This window comes from Chrysemys picta, chromosome 2 (genome assembly GCF_011386835.1).
Source record: "Chrysemys picta bellii isolate R12L10 chromosome 2, ASM1138683v2, whole genome shotgun sequence".
Lineage (NCBI taxonomy): Eukaryota > Metazoa > Chordata > Testudines > Emydidae > Chrysemys > Chrysemys picta.
Genome location: NC_088792.1, coordinates 163,537,631 through 163,560,121, shown reverse-complemented (window position 1 = coordinate 163,560,121; position 22,491 = coordinate 163,537,631). Strand labels below are relative to the sequence as shown.

Sequence of the window (22,491 nt, the reverse complement as noted above, 5' to 3'; positions counted from 1 at the left end):
AACCACTGAGCTATCCCTGCCCCCCCAAGTTCAAGTATTATCTTTCAGTTCAAAGAAAACTAAAAGCTGTAAGCATTTAAAAATTCCTTCTTCTAAGAGGTAGTTTGGAATGATTACTTTGTGTATATATATATATATATTTAAATACAACTATACAAAACAAAGGCCTTAACACAGAGTCCTAAAAATTGGTTCCATATACCTAGTGATGCAAATAAAAAAAAAAAAAAAACACAAAACACCACACACCACCACTTCGATTGCTATAATTTATGCTTTATAATACGCAATGTGTAGTATCTCTGTGTGTCCAGAGATGACATATCACTGACATTTGTTACAAACAGACAAAACACAAACAGGTAAAGGGGTGAAGGTTTGAACGGCACCTTGAATTCGCCAGCAGTTGTTGCAGACTCTCTGGACTCTGACAATCAAAAGCGAGGCAGAATCCAGGGCGAGCTTGAAAGGGCCAGGACTGTGCCGGAAGCGTCAGAGGGGCCGACGTGACTTGCACCCTAACCATGGAGGAGGTCCCTCTGCTGAGCCTAAAGAACCAGAATTCCACAACAGCAAAAAGAGAAGGACCGCAACCCTGATTACAGGGAGGTCCCAAAGGCCCAAGTGATTAAGACCTGAATTCCCCCCCATAAGTGAGAGGGACATGACCTGAGCCCCAATTACAGAATGGTCACTCTGGCTAGCCTGCAAGAGCAGCATAATGACAAGATGCAAAGGGTACAGACCAAAATCCTAAGTTACAGAGAGCTCTCAGGGAACCAAGACGGCTCCCTAATCCCACATAAACGAGAAAGAAGTGACCTATGCCCTACTTAAAGGGAGGTCACACCAAGCAGCCTGTCAAGGGTTCATAAACCCAAGAGACAAAGAGGGGAAGGATCTGAACCATAGTTACAGGGTGGTCTCGCCGCTCTAGGTCCCCAAAGGGCTCACTAACCCCCTGTAAGCAAGTGATGTGACCTGCCACCTAATTATGGCACTTAATGACAAGGGACTAAAAAGAGCCGGGAGGGCCAGGGACGAGACCCGAACTCTTGAGACGGGGGGAGGGGAGGAGGAAAAAAAGAGGGGGAAGAAAAAGAAAAACACAAAATCACTAAACGAGGTGGCTCACGTACCAAAGGGAAAAAAGAGGTCCCTCAGACCTAAGGTTCTTGGCAGTCCATCATTCCCCCAGAAGGAAGAGGGGTATGACCTGAGCCGTAGATGCAGGGAGATCACACGGTCTAGAGGAACTTAAGCAAGGGGCCCAAAGGCCCCTTCAGCCTTAAGACACAAGACCCAAACCATCAATCATGCCACTATATGGGGAAATGGGGGGGCCATAAAAAAAATTACAAAAACAAGAGGTCTTTTTCTAGTTCTGGGAAGAGCTCATTCAAACAAATAAAAAAAAAAAAAAAAAAAAAAAACCACGCTGCAGCGATTTACAAATAAATCAATCAAAATAAAAAAAGAAAAGAAAGACCTTTCACATCCATGCACATCACGTTTGCTCTCAAAACACAGACATACCACATGACACAGCACTTCCCAAAGCAGAAAAAAAGAGCTAACCAGGAAAGGCTATGGGCACAGGGTATTAAAAAGGTCACCCTGCTCATGCCACAGGTGAGACGAATGAGACCAGAACCCTACTTACAGGGTGGTCAGGCCGACTATGCAGCGATAATTCTCTATTGCTTAGCTCTCAAAAGGAAACGGACCTGAACCCTGGTTACAGGGTGGTCCACGCTGACTATCTGCCCATAATTCTATATTACCTAGGTTTCAAAGGGGACAGATATGAACTCTGGTTATAGGGCTGTCACACTGACTAAACAGCCATAAGTGTCTATGACCTAAAGTAAAAGGAGGGGCGCGACCTGAACCTTAGTTCCAGGGCGGTCATACCAGTTTGCCAGCCAGAAACATCTATCACCTGGATTAAAGAACGAAAGAGACCTGAACCCTGGTTCCGGTTGGTCCATCCGACTTGTCAGACAGCCGGATTTAAGAGAATGGACCTGGACCCTAGTTCCAGGTGGTCCATGCCGACTAGCCAGCCACCAGGGTTTAGCACCTAGAGCTCACAAGGGGAGAGACCTCAACCCTACTTACAGGGCGTCACTCTCTCTCAAGGTACTTAAGGGCTCAATATCCTCGTTGAATGAAAGATCAAGACCTGAACTCTTCTGAAGTGAGCGGTCTTTCTGACTGCCTTGCTGGAGCACCACGGTGCCAAGAAAGTCAAAAGGGGAAAGACCGAAACCCAAAGTTACAGGCAGGTCACTGGCGTCCAGCCTAGTAAGCAAGCCCTAAACCCCACCAACGACAGGGCCGTGAGCCGGACCCTGATTACAAGGAGGTCACTGAGTAGCATGCCAACGGTTCTTAAACCCACCACAGCAAAAGGCGAGACCTGAACTCTACTTACAGGGAGGCTACATTGCCCATAGGGATTAAACAGCTCGACCTCCTCACTGAGTCACAGGGGTGTCACCTGCACCCTACTTACAGGGAGGTCTCACCTTGAGATACTCCTGGGTGGTTTTTTTTTTCTTCCCCCTCTCTCCCCCCTCAAGAAGAGCAACTTCCCCCCTAGTTACAGGACGGTGGTTGTGCCCGGTGCGTATTTTCTCCTCCTCTTCCATCTTCTGTTTCCTCCTTCCCATTTTCTTCCTCACGTGCTGGAAACAAAAAAGGAGAGGGAGTATGCAAAACAGGATTAAGAGAATCCTTAGGTCTCCAAATATAAACAGTGTGCATTAAAGTTGCTACCTTGTCTTCTTTCCTCTACAGGCAGCCTTCGACCTATAGCTGGAAGGGAATTCCGAGCTGTCCCATCATGCACTTTGACGGCACACTCGACACCCAGGCCTCCAAGTCTCCCAAAGTGCCAAAGGCTCAACTGATGCCCTAATGCGGAGCCAGACTTCTGGCTTCCTCACTATAACATAAATCAGCAGCACCTTGTGCCTGGAGGGCAGTGAGAAATGCACTTTAATAGCAAGAGTCACAGACACAACGTGCACTGTACTGACTGGTTCAAACAAACAAACAAACAAACAGGTAAAGGGGTGAACGGAACCTTGAATTTGCCAGCAGTTGTTGCAGACTCTCTGGACTCCAACAACCAAAAGCGAGGCAGAACCCAGAAGGTGTCGCTGCAGAACCTAGGGCGAGCTTGAAAGGCACTCCAGAGGGCCAGGACTGTGCCGGGAGCATCAGAGGGGCCGACGTGACTTGCACCCTAACCATGGAGGAGGTCCCTCTGCTGAGGCTAAAGGGCAAGAATCCCAAAACAGCAAAAAAGAGAAGGACTGCAACCCCGGTTACAGGGAGGTCCCAAAGGCCCAAGCAATTAAGACCTGAATTCCCCCCATAAGCGAGAGGGACGTGACCTGAGCCCCAATTACAGAATGGTCACTCTGGCTAGCCTGCAAGAGCAGCATAATGACAAGATGCTAAGAAGGGTTTTGGTCTTTACCCTAAGTTACAGGGAGCTCTTGGGGGACCAAGACGGCCCCCTAATCCCATATAAACGAGAAAGAAGTTACCTATGCCCTGCTTACAGGGAGGTCACACCGACCAGCCTGTCAAGGGTTCATAAACCTGAGAGAGAAGAAAAAAAAAAAAAAAAAAAAAAAAAAGGGGGGGGGGGGGGATTATCTGAACCGTAGTTACAGGGTGGTCTCGCTGCTCTAGGTACCACTGCCTCCAGATCCCCACTGACGTGACCTGCACCCTTCTTACAGGGCTGTCACTTTGACTCAGAAGCCAAAGGAGAAGAGTCACGTGAAAGGAAAAAGGAGACACCTCTGAACTCTAATTGCAGGCAGGTCTCGCCGCTCTAGCTCCTCAAAGGACTCACTAACCCCCCGTAAGCGAGTGATGTGACCTGCCACCTAATTATGGGGCGCCCACTCAAGGACAAGGGACTAAAAAGAGCCAGGAGGGCCAGGGACAAGACCCAAACTCTGAGGGTGGGTGTGAGAAAAATCACTAAACAAGGTGGCTCATGTACCAAAGGCAAAAGAGGTCCCTCAGACCTAAGGTTCTTGGCAGTCCATCATTTCCCCAGAAGGGAGAGGGACGTGACCTGAGCCGTAGATGCAGGGAGATCACACGGGCTAGAGGAACTTAAGCAAGGGGCCCCAAACACCTTTTCAGCCTTAAGACACAAGACCCAAACCATCAATCGTGCCACTATATGGGTAAACGGGGGCCATAAAACAAACAAAAAAAACCCCACACACAAGAGGTCTTTTTCTAGTTCTGGGAAGAGCTCATTCAAACAAACCAAACAAAAAAAAAAAAAAAAAAAAAAAAAAAAGCTGCAGCGATTTACAAATAAATCAAAATAAATAAAGAAAAGAAAGACCTTTCACACCCATGCACATCACGTTTGATCTCCAACACAGACATACCACATGACACAGCACTTCCCAAAGCAGAAAAAGAGCTAACCGGGAAAGGCTATGGGCACAGGGTATTAAAAAGGCAACAAAAGGTCACCCTGCTCATGCCACAGGTGAGAGGAATGCGACCAGAACCCTACTTACAGGGCGGTCAGGCCGACTATCCAGCCATAATTCTCTATTGCTTAGCTTTCAAAAGAAAATGGACCTGAACCCTGGTTACAGGGTGCTCCATGCTGACTAGTTGGCCATAACTCTCTATTACCTAGTGTGACACAGTAGGCAGTGGGGTGGATTGACCTGGGAATGTCGTTTAGTTTTACTGGACTGTCTGCATGAGGGATGGAAGAGCAGGGGATGACTTTAGGTGAGGGACGGTACCTGAGCCTGTAACCTGAGCCAGGAAGGGGGGTGGGGCAAGTCAACACCTTTGCCCAGGAAACTGGACAAAGGGAGAGGGGGGAGAGCCTGCTGGAAGGGTTTTTGGTTTCAGTTTTGGGCTGGCTGGGAAAAGACAGGGAACCCCAAGTCTGGGGTCTAAGATCCTTGCCCCCCAGAAGGATCTGGCTGAGGGATCCTGGTTGTACCTACAAGCCCTGCTTGGGGCTGTGTTCCTGTTGTCTAATAAACCTTCTGTTTTACTGGCTGGCTGAGAGTCACGGTGAATCGCAGGAAGTGGGAGGAGTGCGGAGCCCTGACTCCTCCACACTCCGTGACACCTAGGTTTCAAAGAGGAGAGATGTAGACCCTAGTTATAGGACTGTCACACCGACTAGCCAGCCATAAGTGTCTATGACCTAAAGTAAAAGGAGGGGAGTGACCTGAACCCTAGTTCCAGGGCGGTCATACCAGTTCGTCTGCCATAAATGTTTATCACCTGGATTAAAGAAGGGAAGAGACCTGAACCCTAGTTCCAGGGAGGTCCATGCCGACTAGTCAGCCACCAGGGTTTAGCACCTAGAGCTCACAAGGGGAGAGACCTCAACCCTACTTACAGGGCGTCACTCGGTCTCAAGGGCTCAATATCCTCGTTGAATGAAAAATCAAGACCTGAACTCTTCTGAAGCAAGCGGTCTTTCTGACTGCCTTGCTGGAGCACCACAGTGCCAAGAAAGCCAAAAGGGGAAAGACCGAAACCCAAAGTTACAGGCAGGTCACTGGTCTCCAGCCTAGTAAGCAAGCCCTAAACCCCACCAACGACAGGTCTGTGAGCCGGACCCCGATTACAGGGAGGTCACCGAGTAGCATGCCAACGGTTCTTAAACCCACCACGGCAAAAGGTGAGACCTGAACTCTACTTACAGGGAGGCTACATTGCCGTAGGGATTAAAGAACTCGACCGCCTCACTGAGTCACAGGGGTGCCACCTGCACCCTACTTACAGGGAGGTCTCACTGCTCGAGGTACTACCGGGTTCAAGCTTGCTCTCTCTCCTCCCCCACCCCACAAAGAAGAGTGACTTCCACCCTAGTTACAGGACGGTGGTTGTGCCCTGTGCATATTTTCTCCTCCTCTTCCATCTTCTGCATCATCATCATCATCATCATCATCATCTTTTCTTTCCTCCTTCCCCTTTTTTTCCCCCTCATGTGCTGGAAAGAAAGAAAGGGAGTGTGCAAGTTAGGTTACGACAGGATTAAGAGAGTTGGGGGGGGGGGGGCGTCTTCAAATATAAACAGTGTGCATTAAAGTTGCTACCTTGTCTTCTTGCCTCTACAGGCAGCCTTTGACCTATAGCTGGAAGGGAATTCTGAGCTGTCCCATCATGCGCTTTGACGGCACACTCGACGCACAGGCCTCCAACTCTCCCAACATGCCGAAGGCTCAACTGATGCCGTACTGCGGAGCCAGGTTTCCAGCTTCCTCGCTGAAGGAACAATAATCCACACCGTGTAGAGTCAAGCACAGGAGTTTATTACACACAGCGCTGGCAAAGTGTCACTTTGTAATTAATTCTTCTGCAGTGTCTGAGCCTAATAAGCAATAGATTATATAGGGTGCTCATTGTGCAGAGAGAAGCGACAGGGATGGGTTTTCCCAAACTCCTGGATAGGTTCTAGCAACAAAACAAGATAAGCACAATAAGCCAATGGTCTAAAAGATTACATAATGGTTCCTCCCAAGGCTCAAATTACCGGTATGTCAGCAATGTTAATTACCCCCAAACTATGTCTACTAAAGTGTATAGGTTAAATTCTAATTTTGGGGTTCAGGGGAATGAGGTAGCAGCTCTCCCGGTTGACCAACAGGTATATTCCTGGAGATTTAGAGCGAAAAATGCAGTAATTAGTACTTAACAATTGTTCATAAGTTTACCCTTGCATTTCTGTGGGCAAGGATTGGCATACATCTGTGAGGGGAGGGTGTCCTAACTCATGTCAATTATATTGGGCCTCTCCCTGAACTCTGTCTGGGATCTCCTCCCTGCACGAGGGAGTAACCATGGAGGCCTTTCTCAGCGCTTCATGTGTCTATAACTTGCGATAAGGACGCCCAATTACATTCCAAGTTATGCTGACTCTGCTCACTTACTTGAAACACACAAGGTTATCCGTTTACCCCAGCTTCCTCTTAGCTGTGTATTGTTCTCTGTTAGCCAGCCCCCATAGCCCAAGCCAAGCTGTGGACTCTGGCCTACATGAAAAGTTCTCAGGAGAAACTGTAGTTAAGATTTTACATCCATAGCTAATGGATTCTGACCCTGCAGTCCCTCCTCTTGACCCTAGGGTTCCCTAACCTGCCAGGTCAAATATAAAACAATTTTCAGCTTACTTCGGAGTTGCCAGTAAAGTATCAACACCATCAGGAATGTCAGAACGGACACTCTTCACCTAATTTGGCAGAATAGCACCCAGATCCATCCCCAGGGGATCTCTTCACCTGAGATGGCATTGCCCATAATTATTGATTTAACCTCCACTGCCTGATTCCGTGCCTCCGAGTATTTAACGCTGACCTGGTCCACGGTCTCCCCTATCCGAGTGTACCTCAGACGGCCTTCCCCAATGCGTCTTTGGGCCTCGGCCACCAACTCCTCGATCTTCACCTGCAGGGCCTGTAGACCCTCCTCTAGATACTTACTGCCGTAGTGCCATTCCGGATCCCACGTTAGGTTACTCGTCATTGACTGAGTACGGTGGAGCTGCATCCTGTCAACAGTCAGGGTTGCCCTTCGGGGGGGATCGTCATGCACACGGATGGATGTCTCGAGGGGGAGGGCTTTCCATTTAGCTCGATAGAGTGGTTCTTGGCAGTCACACACCAGTAGGTACTGTTCATCTGGACCAGTTCCGTGTGCACCAGTTTCTCAGTGACAGCCACTTTGAACTTAAACAGATTTGTTAGAACATTATAAGGGCATATACATAGAATTTCCTTATCAGAGTGGGTGCAGCATTCACTAGGGTACAATGCTTTCCTGGCGAACTCAGAATATGCAATACTTTTTATTTTAGTAACATGACCTCTCCTCCATACTGGCAGAGAGGTCACCATTCTAGCTCGTTGTGAGTGAGGGATTCCCAGAGGCACTAGGAGACTGAAGATTATGCTGTGACTTGTCCAAACCGGTCTTTGGATTCATTGATTCTCTGTTTCCCCATTCCCATGAAGGGGTACTGGGGAGATTGCCATCCAGGAGACCTGTTACAATGCCCTGTGTAGTGATGGCCACGGTTTGCCCTGCATTTCAACAACTTTCCTCCAATGCCTTTATTTTGGTACCATTTATTAACAGGCTGCTGAATTCTTGACCCAAGTATTTTGTTATATCCACTGAGGTGGATAGAGTTTGACAGATCCTTTAAGCTGTCTAGGATCAGTCGACTGGCCCTATTAGTATCCAATCCTCCCTTTTACATGGCACACTACTTGCGTCCTTCATCATGCACCACAGGGGCAGCAGGAGCCACAGCAGGAATCTCTTCATGGTCGCCCTTCAGTCCTTCTTCCTGTTCACCTGTGGAGAGACTGAGTATTGACAAGCACTGGTTCAAACAATTTTAACTGATTTTGGTGCCTTTGAAAAGTTTTCATTTTTCCCCTAATCCTTAAATGCAGGTTTGTTCAGACTGCTGTTATTATTCAGCTGGGTTTGATTTTCTTTTACTTGGTCGTATAGGTATTTTTTATTTAATTTATTGTTTAATACCTTTATATAGTTCTGTAACCTGTCTGCGAAGGGCCCAGTAAAATCAATTTGCCGATTCTGCCACGGTCCTTTTGGCTGTAGTTGATGGTTCAGGGGTACTTTCTTCCTTCTACACATATTTTCTTATGCACATGTTACACATCTTTTAATTGTAAGGCTTCCCCTCCTTCGCCCCCCATGGCTGGCCAGCACCATTGCTTCAGGGCAGCTTTTATTTTCCTCCATCCCAGGTGAGCTGGGGAGTGGGTGGCATGGAGCAGCAGAGCCCTTATGCTCTCAGGGGCTACTAGCTCCTTACCCCTCCCCCCACCCCAGCCCATGCCAAAATTGATTTTTATACACACAGCCTTATCCTTCTAACTTGGTTTTTTTTGTTCCTTGCTTGAGGTTTTATGATGTGCTTCTATTTTGACTACTGCCAGTTCTGATGGTAGTTTGACAGCTTCTGTTAGTTTAACTGCATTTATATTATTAATGGGTTTGCCAGTCCGCATGACCACACACCCATGTAGTCATGCACTACTCCGAATGTGCACCTGCTGTCTGTGTACACTGAGTCTTTTGCCCTCCTGCACTCTAAGGGCTTCAGTGAGGGCTGTCAGCTCTGCTTTTTGAGCTGATTTTGAACCATTCAGCTGACCTGACACTATTACTGTTCCATTACTAACTATGACTGCTCATTCTGTATTTGGCACTTCATTTTCATACTTTCTTGACCCATCTACATACAAAAGGATGTCTGGATTCTTTTAATGGCTTTAACTCTTTAACACTTACTCTTTCCTATCTATGAGACATTCGTGTACCTCTTTATTTATGTTCAGGTATTAAGCTACATTTTCCTTTGTTCCTCACTATGGAGAAGTTGGGATTTTGCAGGCACAGTGTTGACTCTCACTGACTCTTCTGGGTTTCAGCACCAGTTAGTACAGTGGGGTATTGAGTCTTACTGTAGTTATGGTAAAGATGGAACAGCTTTCCCATTTTGGGTAAGCCCAAGCTGGGGGCGGAGGCTAGAGCTTGCTTTACTTTTATGAATGCCTCCTTTTGTTCTGCCCCATATTACTGACTTATTTGCAGGTTTTCCCCCATAAAAAGTTTTTGGATCAGTTCTACCATCTCTGAGTACCCCAGTATGTATGTCCTGCAGTAATTAAGGAGGCCCAGCACTTTCTGGACTTCCTTAAACTGTCCGTGGTCTTTTTAACTCTCAAATTGCCTGCTTGTGAATAAGACTATTTTGATTCTTGCCTCAAAGCTAATTTCTTTTAATATGGTTTTGCACCTGAGGATTTTTTTTTTTTTTTTTTTAAAACAGACTGGCATTCCTTGATCTTTACCCTTCTGCATCCTTGGTTTTTGTAACTTCTATTAAAATTCTTAATTTTTGTTTTGAAAGACAAAACATGTTTTACTTTTTGGGGGGGGCGGGGGGTGGCAGATTATTACTTACAATATCCCTTCCTTTAAACAAATATTTTTGCTGATTGCAGGCAAAACAGGAGTTTACCCCCCCCCCCCCCTACTTTCCTATGTTTTTATAGGCAGGCCAGGTTTTAATGGCTTTGACCTTTTAAGGGAAATTTTACTGTTCAGTTATTAAATTCATGAGGTGCTGTAACTCAGTTTCTTTTTTAATATAGTAGACTAGGTGTGTCTTTATGCTGCCATTTATGGGCAGTTTTCTCCTTTTTTATTAGTTAGGTAATTTTCATCAACGCGGATGCTTTCTGGCTTGCTCTTGAATTCAAAGCCATTAGCAGCTCAGAGACTCTGTCTTAAAAAGGGACACAATCAACTTTTAGAGTTTTGATTACTTTACCTTCTGCTTCCAAAACATTTGAAAAATAAGACAACCTATTATAGCTCCTTTTGGAGTCCTAATAGGAGTTTAATTAAGTAACATGTTTTGTTTGCATTTTTTACTCCTTCTACAATATCTACTGCCCATGTTCTGGGGAAAATGCACATCTCTTTCATAGTTTACCTTTTATAACATTATATTAACTATATTACTTTTTACATAAGGTTTAACTGTGTCTTTTGTGCTTACAGAGTTTTTATGTATCCCTTAATAACATGACAGTCTAATTACACACACACACACCTGTTGCTTTAGAGGGGCACCATCTTTTTTTATTATTTATTTTTCTGCTACAGCTTTTATCTGCTATTTTGTTACCAAAAATAAATTTAGAACTTTTATTTTTCTGGGTTTGATTGCCCTGCTGCAGCAATGACTTTGGTTTTTATAAAAAATATTGAACGTTATGAAGTATTGAGGTACCTTAAGGATTAAATGCGAAATACCAAAGCCAAACAACACTAGTGATCTGTATCGGGCAAGAGTGTTTAGTTTTGCAACTTTAAATGAAAGATTTAAATGGATTTAGTGGTATTATTTTAAAACAAAAACCCAATTTATTTTAAACTTACAAAACAGAGGTTTCCAAACCAGGAGTGTTGATTTAGGTTTAAGACCTTATATATTTACTTAATATATAAATTTTACAAAGCTGTTCATAGATTACATTTGGGGGTAGTTAAGTTTCAATAGAAACTTACTTTTTTTTTTTAAGCGAATTTGTCCAAAGTCTATTTCAATCAGATGGTCTCTTTTCCAAAGAAATGTCTGTAAATAATCCAGGCAAAGGGCCCATTTTCCTTCAGAATGGCTGCAAAGAAGCCCAAGAACACTTTTTCGTAACATTTTTTACAACGTTTAACTGCTTAATTCCCTTCAGCCACTGCAGAGTTTAAAAAAAAAAAAAAAAAAAGTTGTTTTAAATCACTTGCTTATCTTCCAAAATGACATCTTCATTAAGTCAGATTTCACCATTCCAAGTATTGTTTCCACATTCCTGTACTTTGGGATTTTTTGTGTGTGTGGTTATGTTGAGTATATCCAATGTAACTATTACTGCTTTGTCACTCCACCATTTAACGAATTCTCTCTCTGGTTCGGCTGCAACAGAGTTTGCTTTTTTAACTGCTGCTTGCGGAGTTTTGACATGTTTATACTCCAAATATTCCCGATGGCTGACTCTCTTCTCCCCCTTTGATGCCAGGGGTTTTAATCACCCTGGCTGCTGACCTTGTTGGGAAATGTATGTCTTCCCCTTGACACCATGATCTCAATCTTCATGGCCGTCAGCCTTGACAGGGATGTGCGTCTCCCCCACCACTTAACACCGTAGTCTCAATCTCCACGGCTGTTTAGCCTTGATGGGGATGGGAGTTTCCCCCTTTAAATTCTGTGGTCTCAATCTCCACACTGACAGCTTTGATGGGGGGGCTGTATGTCTTAAGTTACACAATTGGCGGCCTTATTGGAGACTTGTGCTATTTGAAGGTGTGTACGTCACAGGCCTGGAGGAGGGCGCTCCCCAGGGCTTGCAATGAGGAAAGGGGACCACCAATTTGCACTGCCTACCGCTTGCGTACCCAGCCAGTCCTGGGCTTAACTCACGGCCAATCGCTTGTTGGTGGTTTGTCCAAGTCCTCCGTAACTCACCCCTTGAATAGTACATAACCCTCTTGCATATGTCTCCCCTCCCAATTGGTACCCCCTTTTAAAAAAAAAAAACCCTCCGCTTGTACTAACATGTCCAGGTTCCTTTGCACTTAAATTTAAAAAGTGGGAACAAGATGTGTCAGAAAGGGGATGAGAGACCTCTATCCCTAGCCTAATGAGGTGGTAAATTAAACATACTCACCTCTTGGATCTCAGTCTCAGTTCCTCAATCAGTTCACAAGCTTGTATCCCGGACGAGCATCCATCTGAAGGAACAATAATCCACACCGTGTAGAGTCAAGCACAGGAGTTTATTACGCACAGCGCCATAGGCGCCAACTTTCTCTGGTGCCAGTGGGTGCCTGTGCACCCCCACCCCTTTCCTCACCCCTGTCCCCACCCCAATGCAACCCCATCCCTGCCCCCATTCCAACCCCATCCCCAAAGTCCCCACCCTAACTCCGCCCCCTCCCTGCCCCTATTGGATCCCTTCCCTGGCCCCGCCTCTTCCCCCAGTGCACCACATTACCCCTCCTCCCTCCCTGCCCTGCAAATCAGTTGTTTCACAGCACAAGTGCTGGGAGGGAGGGAGAAGGTGAGCTGGAGCAGGGGGGCAGGGTGAGGCCATGGGGAGCTGCCTGTGGGTGCTCAGCACCCACCAATTATTTTCTGTGTGTACTCCAGCCAGAGAGAAAAAAAAAAAAAAAAAAAAAAAACCAGGGGAATGATCTGAACTGTAGTTACAGGGCGGTCTCGCTGCTCTAGGTAGCGCTGCCTCCAGATCCCCATGGACATGACCTGCACCCTTCTTACAGGACAGTCACTCTGACTCAGAAACCAAAGGAGAAGAGTCATGTGAAAGGAAAAAAGGAGACACCTCTGAACTCTAATTGCAGGCAGGTCTCACTGCTCTAGGTCCCCAAAGGGCTCACTAACCCCCCCCGTAAGCAAGTCATGTGACCTGCCACCTAATTGCGGGGCAGCCACTCAAGGCCAAGGGACTAAGAAGAGCTAGGAACGAGACCCAAACTCTTGAGACGGGGGGGCGGGAGGGAGGGGAAATCTCTAAACAAAGTGGCTCATGTACCAAAACGGGGGAAAAAAGATCCCTCAGACCTAAGGTTCTTGGCAGTCCATCATTGCCCCAGAAGGGACAGAGACATGACCTGAGCCGTAGATGCAGGGAGATCACACCGTCTAGAGGAACTTAAGCAAGCGGCCCAAACACCTTTTCAGCCTTAAGGTACGAGACCCAAACCATAAATCGTGCCACTAGATAGGTAAATAGAGGCCATAAAAAACAAACAAGAGGTTTTTTCTAGGTCTGGGAAGAGCTCATTCAACCAAACAAATCAAATCAAAAAACAAAAAGGCTGCAGCGATTCACAAATAAAAAAGAAAGACAGACAGACCTTCCACATCACATTTGCTCTCCAACACAGACATACCACATGACACAGCACTTCCCAAAGCAGAAAAAGAGCTAACCGGGAAAGGGTATGGGCACAGGGTATTAAAAAGGCAACAAAAGGTCACCCTGCTCATGCCACGGATGAGAGGAATGAGACCAGAACCCTACTTACAGGGCGGTCAGGCCGACTATCTGGCCATAATTCTATATTACCTAGGTTTCAAAGGGGAGAGATGTGAACCCTAGTTCTAGGGCTGTCACACCGACTAGCCAGCCACAAGTGTCTATGACCTAAAGTAAAAGGAGGGGAGTGACCTGAACCCTAGTTCCAGGTGGTCCATCCGAGTTGTCAGACAGCCGGGTGTAAGGGAACGGACCTGGACCCTAGTTTCAGGGAGGTCCATGCCGACTAGCCAGCTACCAGGGTTTAGTACCTAGAGCTCACAAGGGGAGAAACCCCAACCCTACTTACAGGGCGTCACTCTGTCTCAAGGTACTTAAGGGCTCAATATCCTTGTGGAATGAAAAATCAAGACCTGAACTCTTCTGAAGCGAGCGGTCTTTCTGACTGTCTTGCTGGAGCACCACGGTGCCAGAAAGCCGAAATGGGAAAGACCGAAACCCAAAGTTACAGGCAGGTCACTGGCGTCCAGCCTAGTAAGCAAGCCCTAAACCCCACCAACGACAGGGCCGTGAGCCGGACCCTGATTACAGGGAGGTCACTGAGTAGCATGCCAACGGTTCTTAACCCCACCACAGCAAAAAGCGAGACCTGAACTCTACTTACAGGGAGGCTACATTGCCCATAGGGATTAAAGACCTCGACCTCCTCACTGAGTCACAGGGGTGTCACCTGCACCCTTCTTACAGGGTGGTCACTCTCTCCAGACGGTTAACGGAGCCAAGGGGGAAAGAGACCTGCACCCTACTTACAGGGAGGTCTCGCTGCTCGAGGTACTCTCTCTCTCTCTCCCACCCCCACAAAGAGGAGTGACCCCCCCCTGCCCAGTTACAGGGCAGTCATTGTGCCCGCTGCATATTTTCTCCTCCTCTTCCATCTTCTGTTTCCTCCTTCCCATTTTCTTCCTCATGTGCTGGAATCAAAGAGAGAGAGAGTGTGCAAGACAGGATTAAGAGAATCCTTAGGTCTTCAAATATAGACAGTGCATATTAAAGTTGCTACCTTGTCGTCTTGCCTCTACAGGCAGCTTTCAACTTATAGCTGGAAGGGAATTCTGAGCAGTCCCCATCATGCGCTTTGACGGCACACTTGACACTCAGGCGTTCAAGTCTCCCAAAGTGCCAAAGGCTCAACGAATGCCTTTCTGTGGAGCCAGGTTTCCAGCTTCCTCACTATAAAATAAATCAGCAGCACATTATGCCTGGAGGGCAGTGAGAAATGCACTTAAATAGCAAGAGTCACAGACACAATGTGCACTGTATTGACTGGTTCAACAACAAAAAAAACCAAACAGGTAAAGGGATGAAGGTTTAAACGGAACCTTGAATTCCGCAGCAGTTGTTACAGACTCTCTGGACTCCAACGACCAAAAGCGAGGCAGAACCCAGGAGGCGTCGCTGCAGAACCTTGGGCGAGCTTGAAAGGCACTCCAGAGGGCCAGGACTGTGCCGGGAGCATCAGAGGGGCCGACGTGACTTGCACCCTAACCATGGAGGAGGTCCCTCTGCTGAGCCTAAAGGACCAGAACCCCACAACAGCAAAAAGAGAAGGACCGCAACCCTGATTACAGAGAGGTCCCAAAGGCCCAAGCGATTAAGACCTGAATTCCCCCCATAAGCGAGAGGGACGTGACCTGAGCCCCAATTACAGAATGGTCACTCTGGCTAGCCTGCAAGAGCAGCATAATGACAAGATGCTAAGAAGGGTTTTGGTCTCTACCCTAAGTTACAGGGAGCTCTTGGGGGACCAAGACGGCCCCCTAATCCCACATAAACGAGAAAGAAGTGACCTATGCCCTGCTTACAGGGAGGTCACACCGACCAGCCTGTCAAGCGTTCATAAACCCGAGAGAAAAAGAGGGGAACGATCTGTACCGTAGTTACAGGGTGGTGTCGCTGCTTTAGGTACCACCCTCTCCAGATCACCACTGACGTGACCTGCATCCTTCTTACATGACAGTCACTCTGACTCAGAAACCAAAGGAGAAGAGTCACGTGAAAGCAAAAAGGACACCTCTGAACTCTAATTGCAGGGAGGTCTCACCGCTCTAGGTCCCCAAAGGGTTCATTAACCCCCTGTAAGCGAGTGATGTGACCTGCCACCTAATTACAGGGCGCCCACTCAAGGACAAGGGACTAAAAAGAGCCGGGAGGGCCAGGGACGAGACCTGAACTCTGGAGACAGGGGCGGAAAAAAAAAATAGCTAAACAAGGTGGCTCACGTACCAAAGGGAAAAGAGGTCCCTCAGACCTAAGGTTCTTGGCAGTCCATCATTCCCCCAGAAGGAAGAGGGACATTACCAGAGCCGTAGATGCAGGGAGATCACACGGTCTAGAGGAACTTAAGCAAGTGGCCCAAACACCTTTTCAGCCTTAAGGCACGAGACCCAAACCATCAATCGTGCCACTATATGAGTAAATGGGGTCCATAAAAAACCAAACAAGTTCTTTTTCTAGTTCTGGGAAGTGCTCATTCAACCAAAACAAAAAACAAAAAAGCTGCAGCAATTTACAAATAAATAAATAAAGACCTTCCACACCCATGCACATCACGTTCGCTCTCCAACACAGCCATACCACATGACACAGCACTTCCCAAAGCAGAAAAAGAGCTAACCGCGAAAGGTTATGGGCACATTGTATTAAAAAGGTCACCCTGCTTATGCTTATGAGACCTGAACCCTACTTACAGGCCATAATTCTATATTGCTTGGCTTTCAAAAGGAAATGGACCTGAACCCTGGTTACAGGGTGGTCCACGCTGACTATCTGGCCATAATTCTATATTACCTAGGTTTCAAAGGGGAGAGATGTGAACCCTAGTTATAAGGCTGTCACACCGACTAGCCAGCCATAAGTGTCTATGACCTAAAGTAAAAGGAGGTGAGCAACCTGAACCCTAGTTCCAGGGCGGTCATACCAGTTCGCCTGCCATAAATGTCTATCACCTGGATTAAAGAAGGGAAGAGACCTGAACCCTAGTTCCTAGGCGGTCCATGCCGACTAGCCAGCTACCAGGGTTTAGCACCTAGAGCTCACAAGGGGAGAGACCTCAACCCTACTTACAGGGCATCACTCGGTCTCAAGGTACTTAAAGGCTCAATATCCTCATTGAATGAAAAATCAAGACCTGAACTCTTCTGAAGCGAGCAGTCTTTCTGACTGCCTTGCTGGAGCACCACGGTGCCAAGAAAGCCAAAAGGGGAAAGACCGAAACCCAAAGTTACAAGCAGGTCACTGGCATCCAGCCTAGTAAGAAAGCCCTAAATCCCAGCAACGACAGGGCCGTGAAACAGACCCTGATTACGGGGAGGTCACCGAGTAGCATGCCAACGGTTCTTAAACCCACCACGGCAAAAGGCAAGACCTGAACTCTACTTACAGGGAGGCTACATTGCCCATAGGGATTAAAGAGCTCAACCTCCTCACTGAGTCACAGGGGTGTCACCTGCACCCTTCTTACAGGGTGGTCACTCTCTCCATCCTACCCCCCCCCTCCGTTAACCGGAGCCAAGGGGGAAAGAGACCTGCACCCTACTTACAGGGGGTCTCGCTGCTGGAAGGACTGCCGGGGTCAGGCTCGCTCTCTCTCCCCCCACCCCGCGGAGTAACTTCCCCCCTAGGGACAGGGAGGCCGTTCGTGGTGCTGCATGGGAAGGGCTCGAGCCTCATCCCGGACCCTGGAGATCGCGAGTCTCTGTCCTGCTGCTCCGGGTGTTTCTGAAGGTTCAGAAGCAGCAAGTCCTGCTGGGGCGGAGCAGGTGCCTCGGCGCTGCCGCCCTGCGTGCGGGTGCGGATTCCGAGGGCAGGGCGGGGCGGGCTGGTGCCCCGAGCTCCGGAAAGCTCGGTCAGGGAGGTGCTGTCCCCGCTCGCTGCGGCGAGGCCAATTTCTGCCGGCCCTGCGGACCGCCCACAACCGCGCCCAGATTTCCAGCCAATCACAGAGCCTCTGTCCCGCCCTGTCAGGTTTTCTCCTCCCCGCCCCTCGTCCTCTCACGATAGCTCGCCCGTTTCCCGCCAGCTCCGCGGAGCTGCTCTTCTTCCCCCGCATATCGCCCTAGCTTCCCCTTTCTCAACTGCCCCCACCCAGCGGTGACGGAAGCGGGGATCAGCCCCCCCCCATTTTTAAAAGGGGGAGAGTCATGCCCCTCACTGTCTAATATGGGTATAGTTTGGGGGAGCAGGGAGCAGCAGTGACCCCTCCACCTGCACGCCTTTGCAGCGGGTATCAGCTGCCTGAGGTTTGCAGTTTGAGAGGAGTAAGCTACACCCATATTAAAAAGTGGGGGGCATGGCCCGCTGCCCCTCCCCCATCTACAAAGGCTACAGCCCCCTTGCCCCCACCCCCACTGGAGGCAGCATCAAGAGTGCTTTAGGGTCCGGGTGCCTGGCCAACGGCCTCCTGTTTCTCAGGGGTACGGGGAGCCCCCGCTGAGGCACTTTCAGCTGCACCCCTACTGTAGCCTCCACCTCCTCCCACACAGCTGAGCCCATGGTGAAACGTGGGGCTGGCTTGGCACAGGCAGCCCATGAGAGGGTGAGGCAACGGCACCACAAGAGAGCCCTAGCTTTGTGCAGACAGTGCCCTCACCCTCCCCTCCCACGTTATAAGGGAGAGACAGGCCCACCTCTGCTGTCTCCTCTCCCCCCACAATGCTAGGTCATGCCACAACCCATATTCTAAAATTTGCCATATTGCATATGTAATAGACGGTACATGCACAGCGCTGATTTTAAGGTGTAATTGTAGGTGGTGCAGACGTACCCAACCCAGCTTTTATTTACGCAGCACAGGTAACAATTGTAGAGAAGATTTAGCATCAGGGGTTCCAGTGCAGGTTAGCAACCTCAGTACCTAGCCAGGGTCCTCAGTGCGCTTGTACTGGGGCAGCCAGTACGTACCCCCAGGTCTACACTCCATTGTTGCCTGCGCTCGCTGGATTAAAGCTAGTGCAGGTATATCTACCCCTGCCACAATTGCACTTTAATTTGTGGTGCAAATGTACCCTTAGCCAGGGTTCATGGATATGTCATCCTATATATATTGTGTGAGCCAGCTCTTCATCGGCATTTAGAAAACTTTGAGGTTTCCTTTTTAATGTTTGTTTTACTCCTGGTTTTAATGTCGCTAAAGGCAGTGTATTAGATTTCTTTTTGCATGATCTAATGTATAAAGAGAGCAGCTGTGGTTTCTTCATTTTGCTGGCCATTGAAGGTACGTCTGTACTAGAGCTGGAACGTGTAAATTCCAGCTCGAGACATACCTGCGCTAGCTCTGATTAAGACAGAATGCTGAAAATAGAAGTGCAGCCATGGTGGTGTGAGGGGCTGGTTGCCCTGAATATGTACTTTTGGGCTCTGACTGGATCATACTTGGAGTGGCTAGTCCTGCTATGGCTACATTTCTCTTTTTAGTGCACTAGCTTGATCAGAGCTAGTCGGGTATGTCTCCTCTATCTGGAAGTTACACCTTCCAACTCTAGTGTAGACAGACCCTGAGTAAGGCCTTATTTACACTAGGACAGTGGTTCCCAAACTTGTTCCACCGCTTGGCCTGGAGCAGTGAACCGCGGCCACTGGGAGCTGTGATCGGCCGAACCTGCAGACGCAGCAGGTACACAAACTGGCCCAGCCTGCCGGGGGCTTTCCCTGCACAAGTGGCAGAACAAGTTTGGGAACCACTGCACTAGAAGGGTTTTGCCCGTGTACTGATACTAGTATAGCTGAAGGGTTAAAATCCATGTGCATTTTATATAACAATCTGGTATATGGATTGTGTCAGCTCTTTTTCAGACCCAAAGTCCAGAGTTTGGTCAAGAGACCAGAGGCCTAGCTAATAGTGATCAGCTAAGAGAAAGCTGGAGTAAACAAGATAACATTGCCTTTGCTAAGATATGCTTGGTCAGTAGAAATGCCAGATGTTGAAGCAATAACTAAATAATTGTGTCTTATTCAAAGTTTCAAATTGAACAAAGGATCCCTGTTCCTATTGTGTCAGTCTCTTCTGTAGGGAACATTCTTCCCACATATCCAACCTTGAGTTTATGGAAATTGGCACATGTCAGTATAAAGATATGGCATCCTTCCACCTCCCTTTCACAGGGACCAATGCCCGGCCTTAAGACATAAAGAAGACAATCTGTATTATCATATCCTTTCACTGTTTCTTTGCTTTAACCCCTAGGAATGTACCTGTTGGACAATCAAAGGAGTTGCTCCATTCCTATGGACCCCAAATCAGAATTCAACATATATATTTTATACTAATAACATTTTATCAAAGTATTAATTAAATGTTAACTTGCTAACTTGAGACCATGGGCGGAGACATTATGTAACCTTTTAACCATTGGCTAATGTGCTATCTTGTCTTGCTGCAAAACCTATCCCGGGGTGTGGAACTGCCTACCCCGTCACTTTCCCCCGCCCATGGAAAATCTATATATTCTATTGTAATCAATTGATTGACAGTGTCTCTGAGCCTAATAAGCAAGGTGACACTCCGCCAGCGCTGTGTGTAATAAACTCTTATGCTTGATCTCTACACGGTGTGGATTTATGTCCTTCAATAGCTATACTGGCAAAACCCTCTACTGTGGATGCCATTGTGCTTATATTAGTAGAACTTATGCTAGTTTGAGAACATGCTCTGTGCAATTGCCCAGTCTTCAGCTACATGGTTCTCAAATTATTGTATTCTGCAGATCACCAGAAAAGGCTCCTTTCACCTAATTTAGAGAAATATTTAAATTTAGTAAAAATAATCCAAGTTGAAATGGTAACATGAACTTCTGGATTTACCCAGCTCAAATAAGATATGTAGCTGTTTCCAGATTTTTTTAAAAAATATTCCTTTATTTTGTAATTAATTAACATCCAATTCAGAATTACATAAGGAGAAGACTCCTCCAAAATAAAATTAAAAGGTTACAAACATTTCCTAGGCAAATTGAGAATCCATTAAGAGTTCACAGTTGAGGTGCAGGAAGAGAAAATATTCCCCAATTTTCATTGCAATAGCCCACAGAAAAAATATAATGAAGTCAGGTCAAAAAACTATTAAAGTCTAGAGCAATTTTTATGAGAAATCAAATTACTATCTTTTAACTAAATTATTTAAACTACAGGAATTCCTAAGGGCTTATAAATGCCTTCTAGGCACTAGCCTGTGTTAGGCAGAATGGAGTTCTCACGGGGAACTCCTACTGCTACATTGCCTAAGGAGGATGCAGCATACTCTCCTCAAATGCTCGCCAGCTCTGCTGGCCAGTGCTTGTGGTGTCTTCCGAATCCTCACCTTGTGGGGTTTGCTCCTTCAGTGGTTTATGAGAGAACAGTTAATTGAACACCCCTTTGAGATGATTGTGGGAGTTCAAACCTCTAACACCAAGCTATTGTTTCAGGCTGTCTGGAGACAGACTCAGACAGCACTATGTTGATTATATCTGTCAGGCTGTCTTTGGAACTGTTAAGGACTAGAAACATCCGACCCTCAAATGAAAGCTTGAATTCTGCAGAAAGTGAAGTAACTCTCACCCCCAAAAGCTTCTAACTCATCTTAGCAAATGGGAAAGTGCAATTTTCAAGCCCTATGACTGGCATGAATTTACACTAGATATAAATCATTAAATATGTTTAGTGGTTATGTACAGGAAAATGTACATATACAACAAATTTAAGTTCAGTCTTTGCTTTACAGTACTATTACTTTTTTTTTCTTAAAAAAAACCACTCAATCTTTATGGGGGGATGGAAATAGTTAACCTGAATAATTAAAAAAACAACTCCAAATTAAAAGCTGGTTATATATTGCACTGTCCATTCGGAGGTTCCATGCTGGAAGTACTTTGCCATCTGCTTTAAACTGACTGCTTATATAATTTCCAGCCTTCTGGTGTTATTGGCTATACACTGGCAGACAGAATAAGGGAAAAAACACATTGCTGTTAACAGAATCAACAAGAATAAATAAAACATAGCAACGTAAGCAAATTATTTAGCTGGGAATTCAGCCGTAATAAGTATGTCTGTTATCTGTCAGAAGGTAGACTCAAGCCCACTTCCATCATAAGGTAGCTTTCACTACTACCAGTCTTGCCTCAGACAGCAAACTATATTTGATGTTATAATTGGGCTTGAGTTTACCCTCCGACAAACAACAGACATATTTATTATGGCTGAATTCAAAAAATACCTGGTGGTGAACTTGGAACAGGATACAGTCCAGGACTAAAAATACAGCAAAAGATGACCAATATTGATGATCAGATTAAATTTGAAATAGTTTAGTAAATATCTTCATACAGTCAAAAAACAGGCTAGATTATTAATTTAATGATAGGTGTGGAGAAGGTAACTCCCAGACTAATAGTGTTCGAGAGTATTGTGAACACAGCTTGCTCCACTCTTGAAGGGGAAAGTGTACCTTATCACTCAGCTGTTCAGCGGCGTGCAAAAGGGAGGAGTGGGGACGGGGCATACTCAGGGGTGTGACAAACTGGGACTGTTCTTAATGTGGTCTTTGAATGCTGAGAGGGGAGTGTTGGCTGGGAAGGCAGGGGAGTGTGGCTAGGATAGGATGACCAGATAGCAAATGTGAAAAATCGGGATGGGGGTGGCGGGTAATAGGAGCCTATATAAAAAAAAAGACCCAAAAATCGGGACTGTCCCTATAAAATCGGGACATCTGGTCACCCTAGGCTAGGATGGTCTGCATGGGGGGATGGGAGACTGGCTTTGAGGGAGAATACCTGAGCATGTAACGTGAGAACCCAGTAAGGGGTTAGAGGCCAGGTGACCCTTTTGCCCCGGAAAC

At 46.8% G+C, this 22,491-nt stretch overlaps 1 protein-coding gene and 2 long non-coding RNA genes across 5 annotated transcripts in view; all 3 read right to left on the bottom strand.

Annotated features, from left to right (window-relative positions):
* Positions 1-2,572: 2,572 nt before the first annotated feature.
* Positions 2,573-10,695, bottom strand: LOC135981571 (uncharacterized). Of its 2 annotated transcripts, XR_010598653.1 has the most exons (4): positions 7,503-10,695; positions 6,120-6,288; positions 2,782-6,013; positions 2,573-2,690 (listed from the first exon to the last, which is right to left on the bottom strand). It is a non-coding gene; the product is annotated as an uncharacterized LOC135981571 (long non-coding RNA). The 2 variants fall into 2 exon arrangements; XR_010598652.1 differs by having other exon boundaries at positions 6,120-10,695.
* A 21-nt stretch (positions 10,696-10,716) lies between these two features.
* On the bottom strand, positions 10,717-17,552 carry LOC135981572 (uncharacterized). Its single transcript, XR_010598654.1, has 4 exons — positions 14,999-17,552; positions 14,680-14,849; positions 12,288-12,351; positions 10,717-11,318 (listed from the first exon to the last, which is right to left on the bottom strand). It is a non-coding gene; the product is annotated as an uncharacterized LOC135981572 (long non-coding RNA).
* A 2,982-nt stretch (positions 17,553-20,534) lies between these two features.
* LOC101942705 (disintegrin and metalloproteinase domain-containing protein 18) overlaps positions 20,535-22,491 on the bottom strand; it is a 95,968-nt gene continuing 94,011 nt past the window's right edge. For both annotated transcript variants that reach the window (XM_065584716.1, XM_065584715.1), the window contains one exon: positions 20,535-21,587. In XM_065584716.1, the coding sequence (XP_065440788.1) occupies positions 21,581-21,587 (7 nt within the window). In that variant the 3' untranslated portion in view covers positions 20,535-21,580. The remainder of the gene's footprint in view (positions 21,588-22,491) is intronic.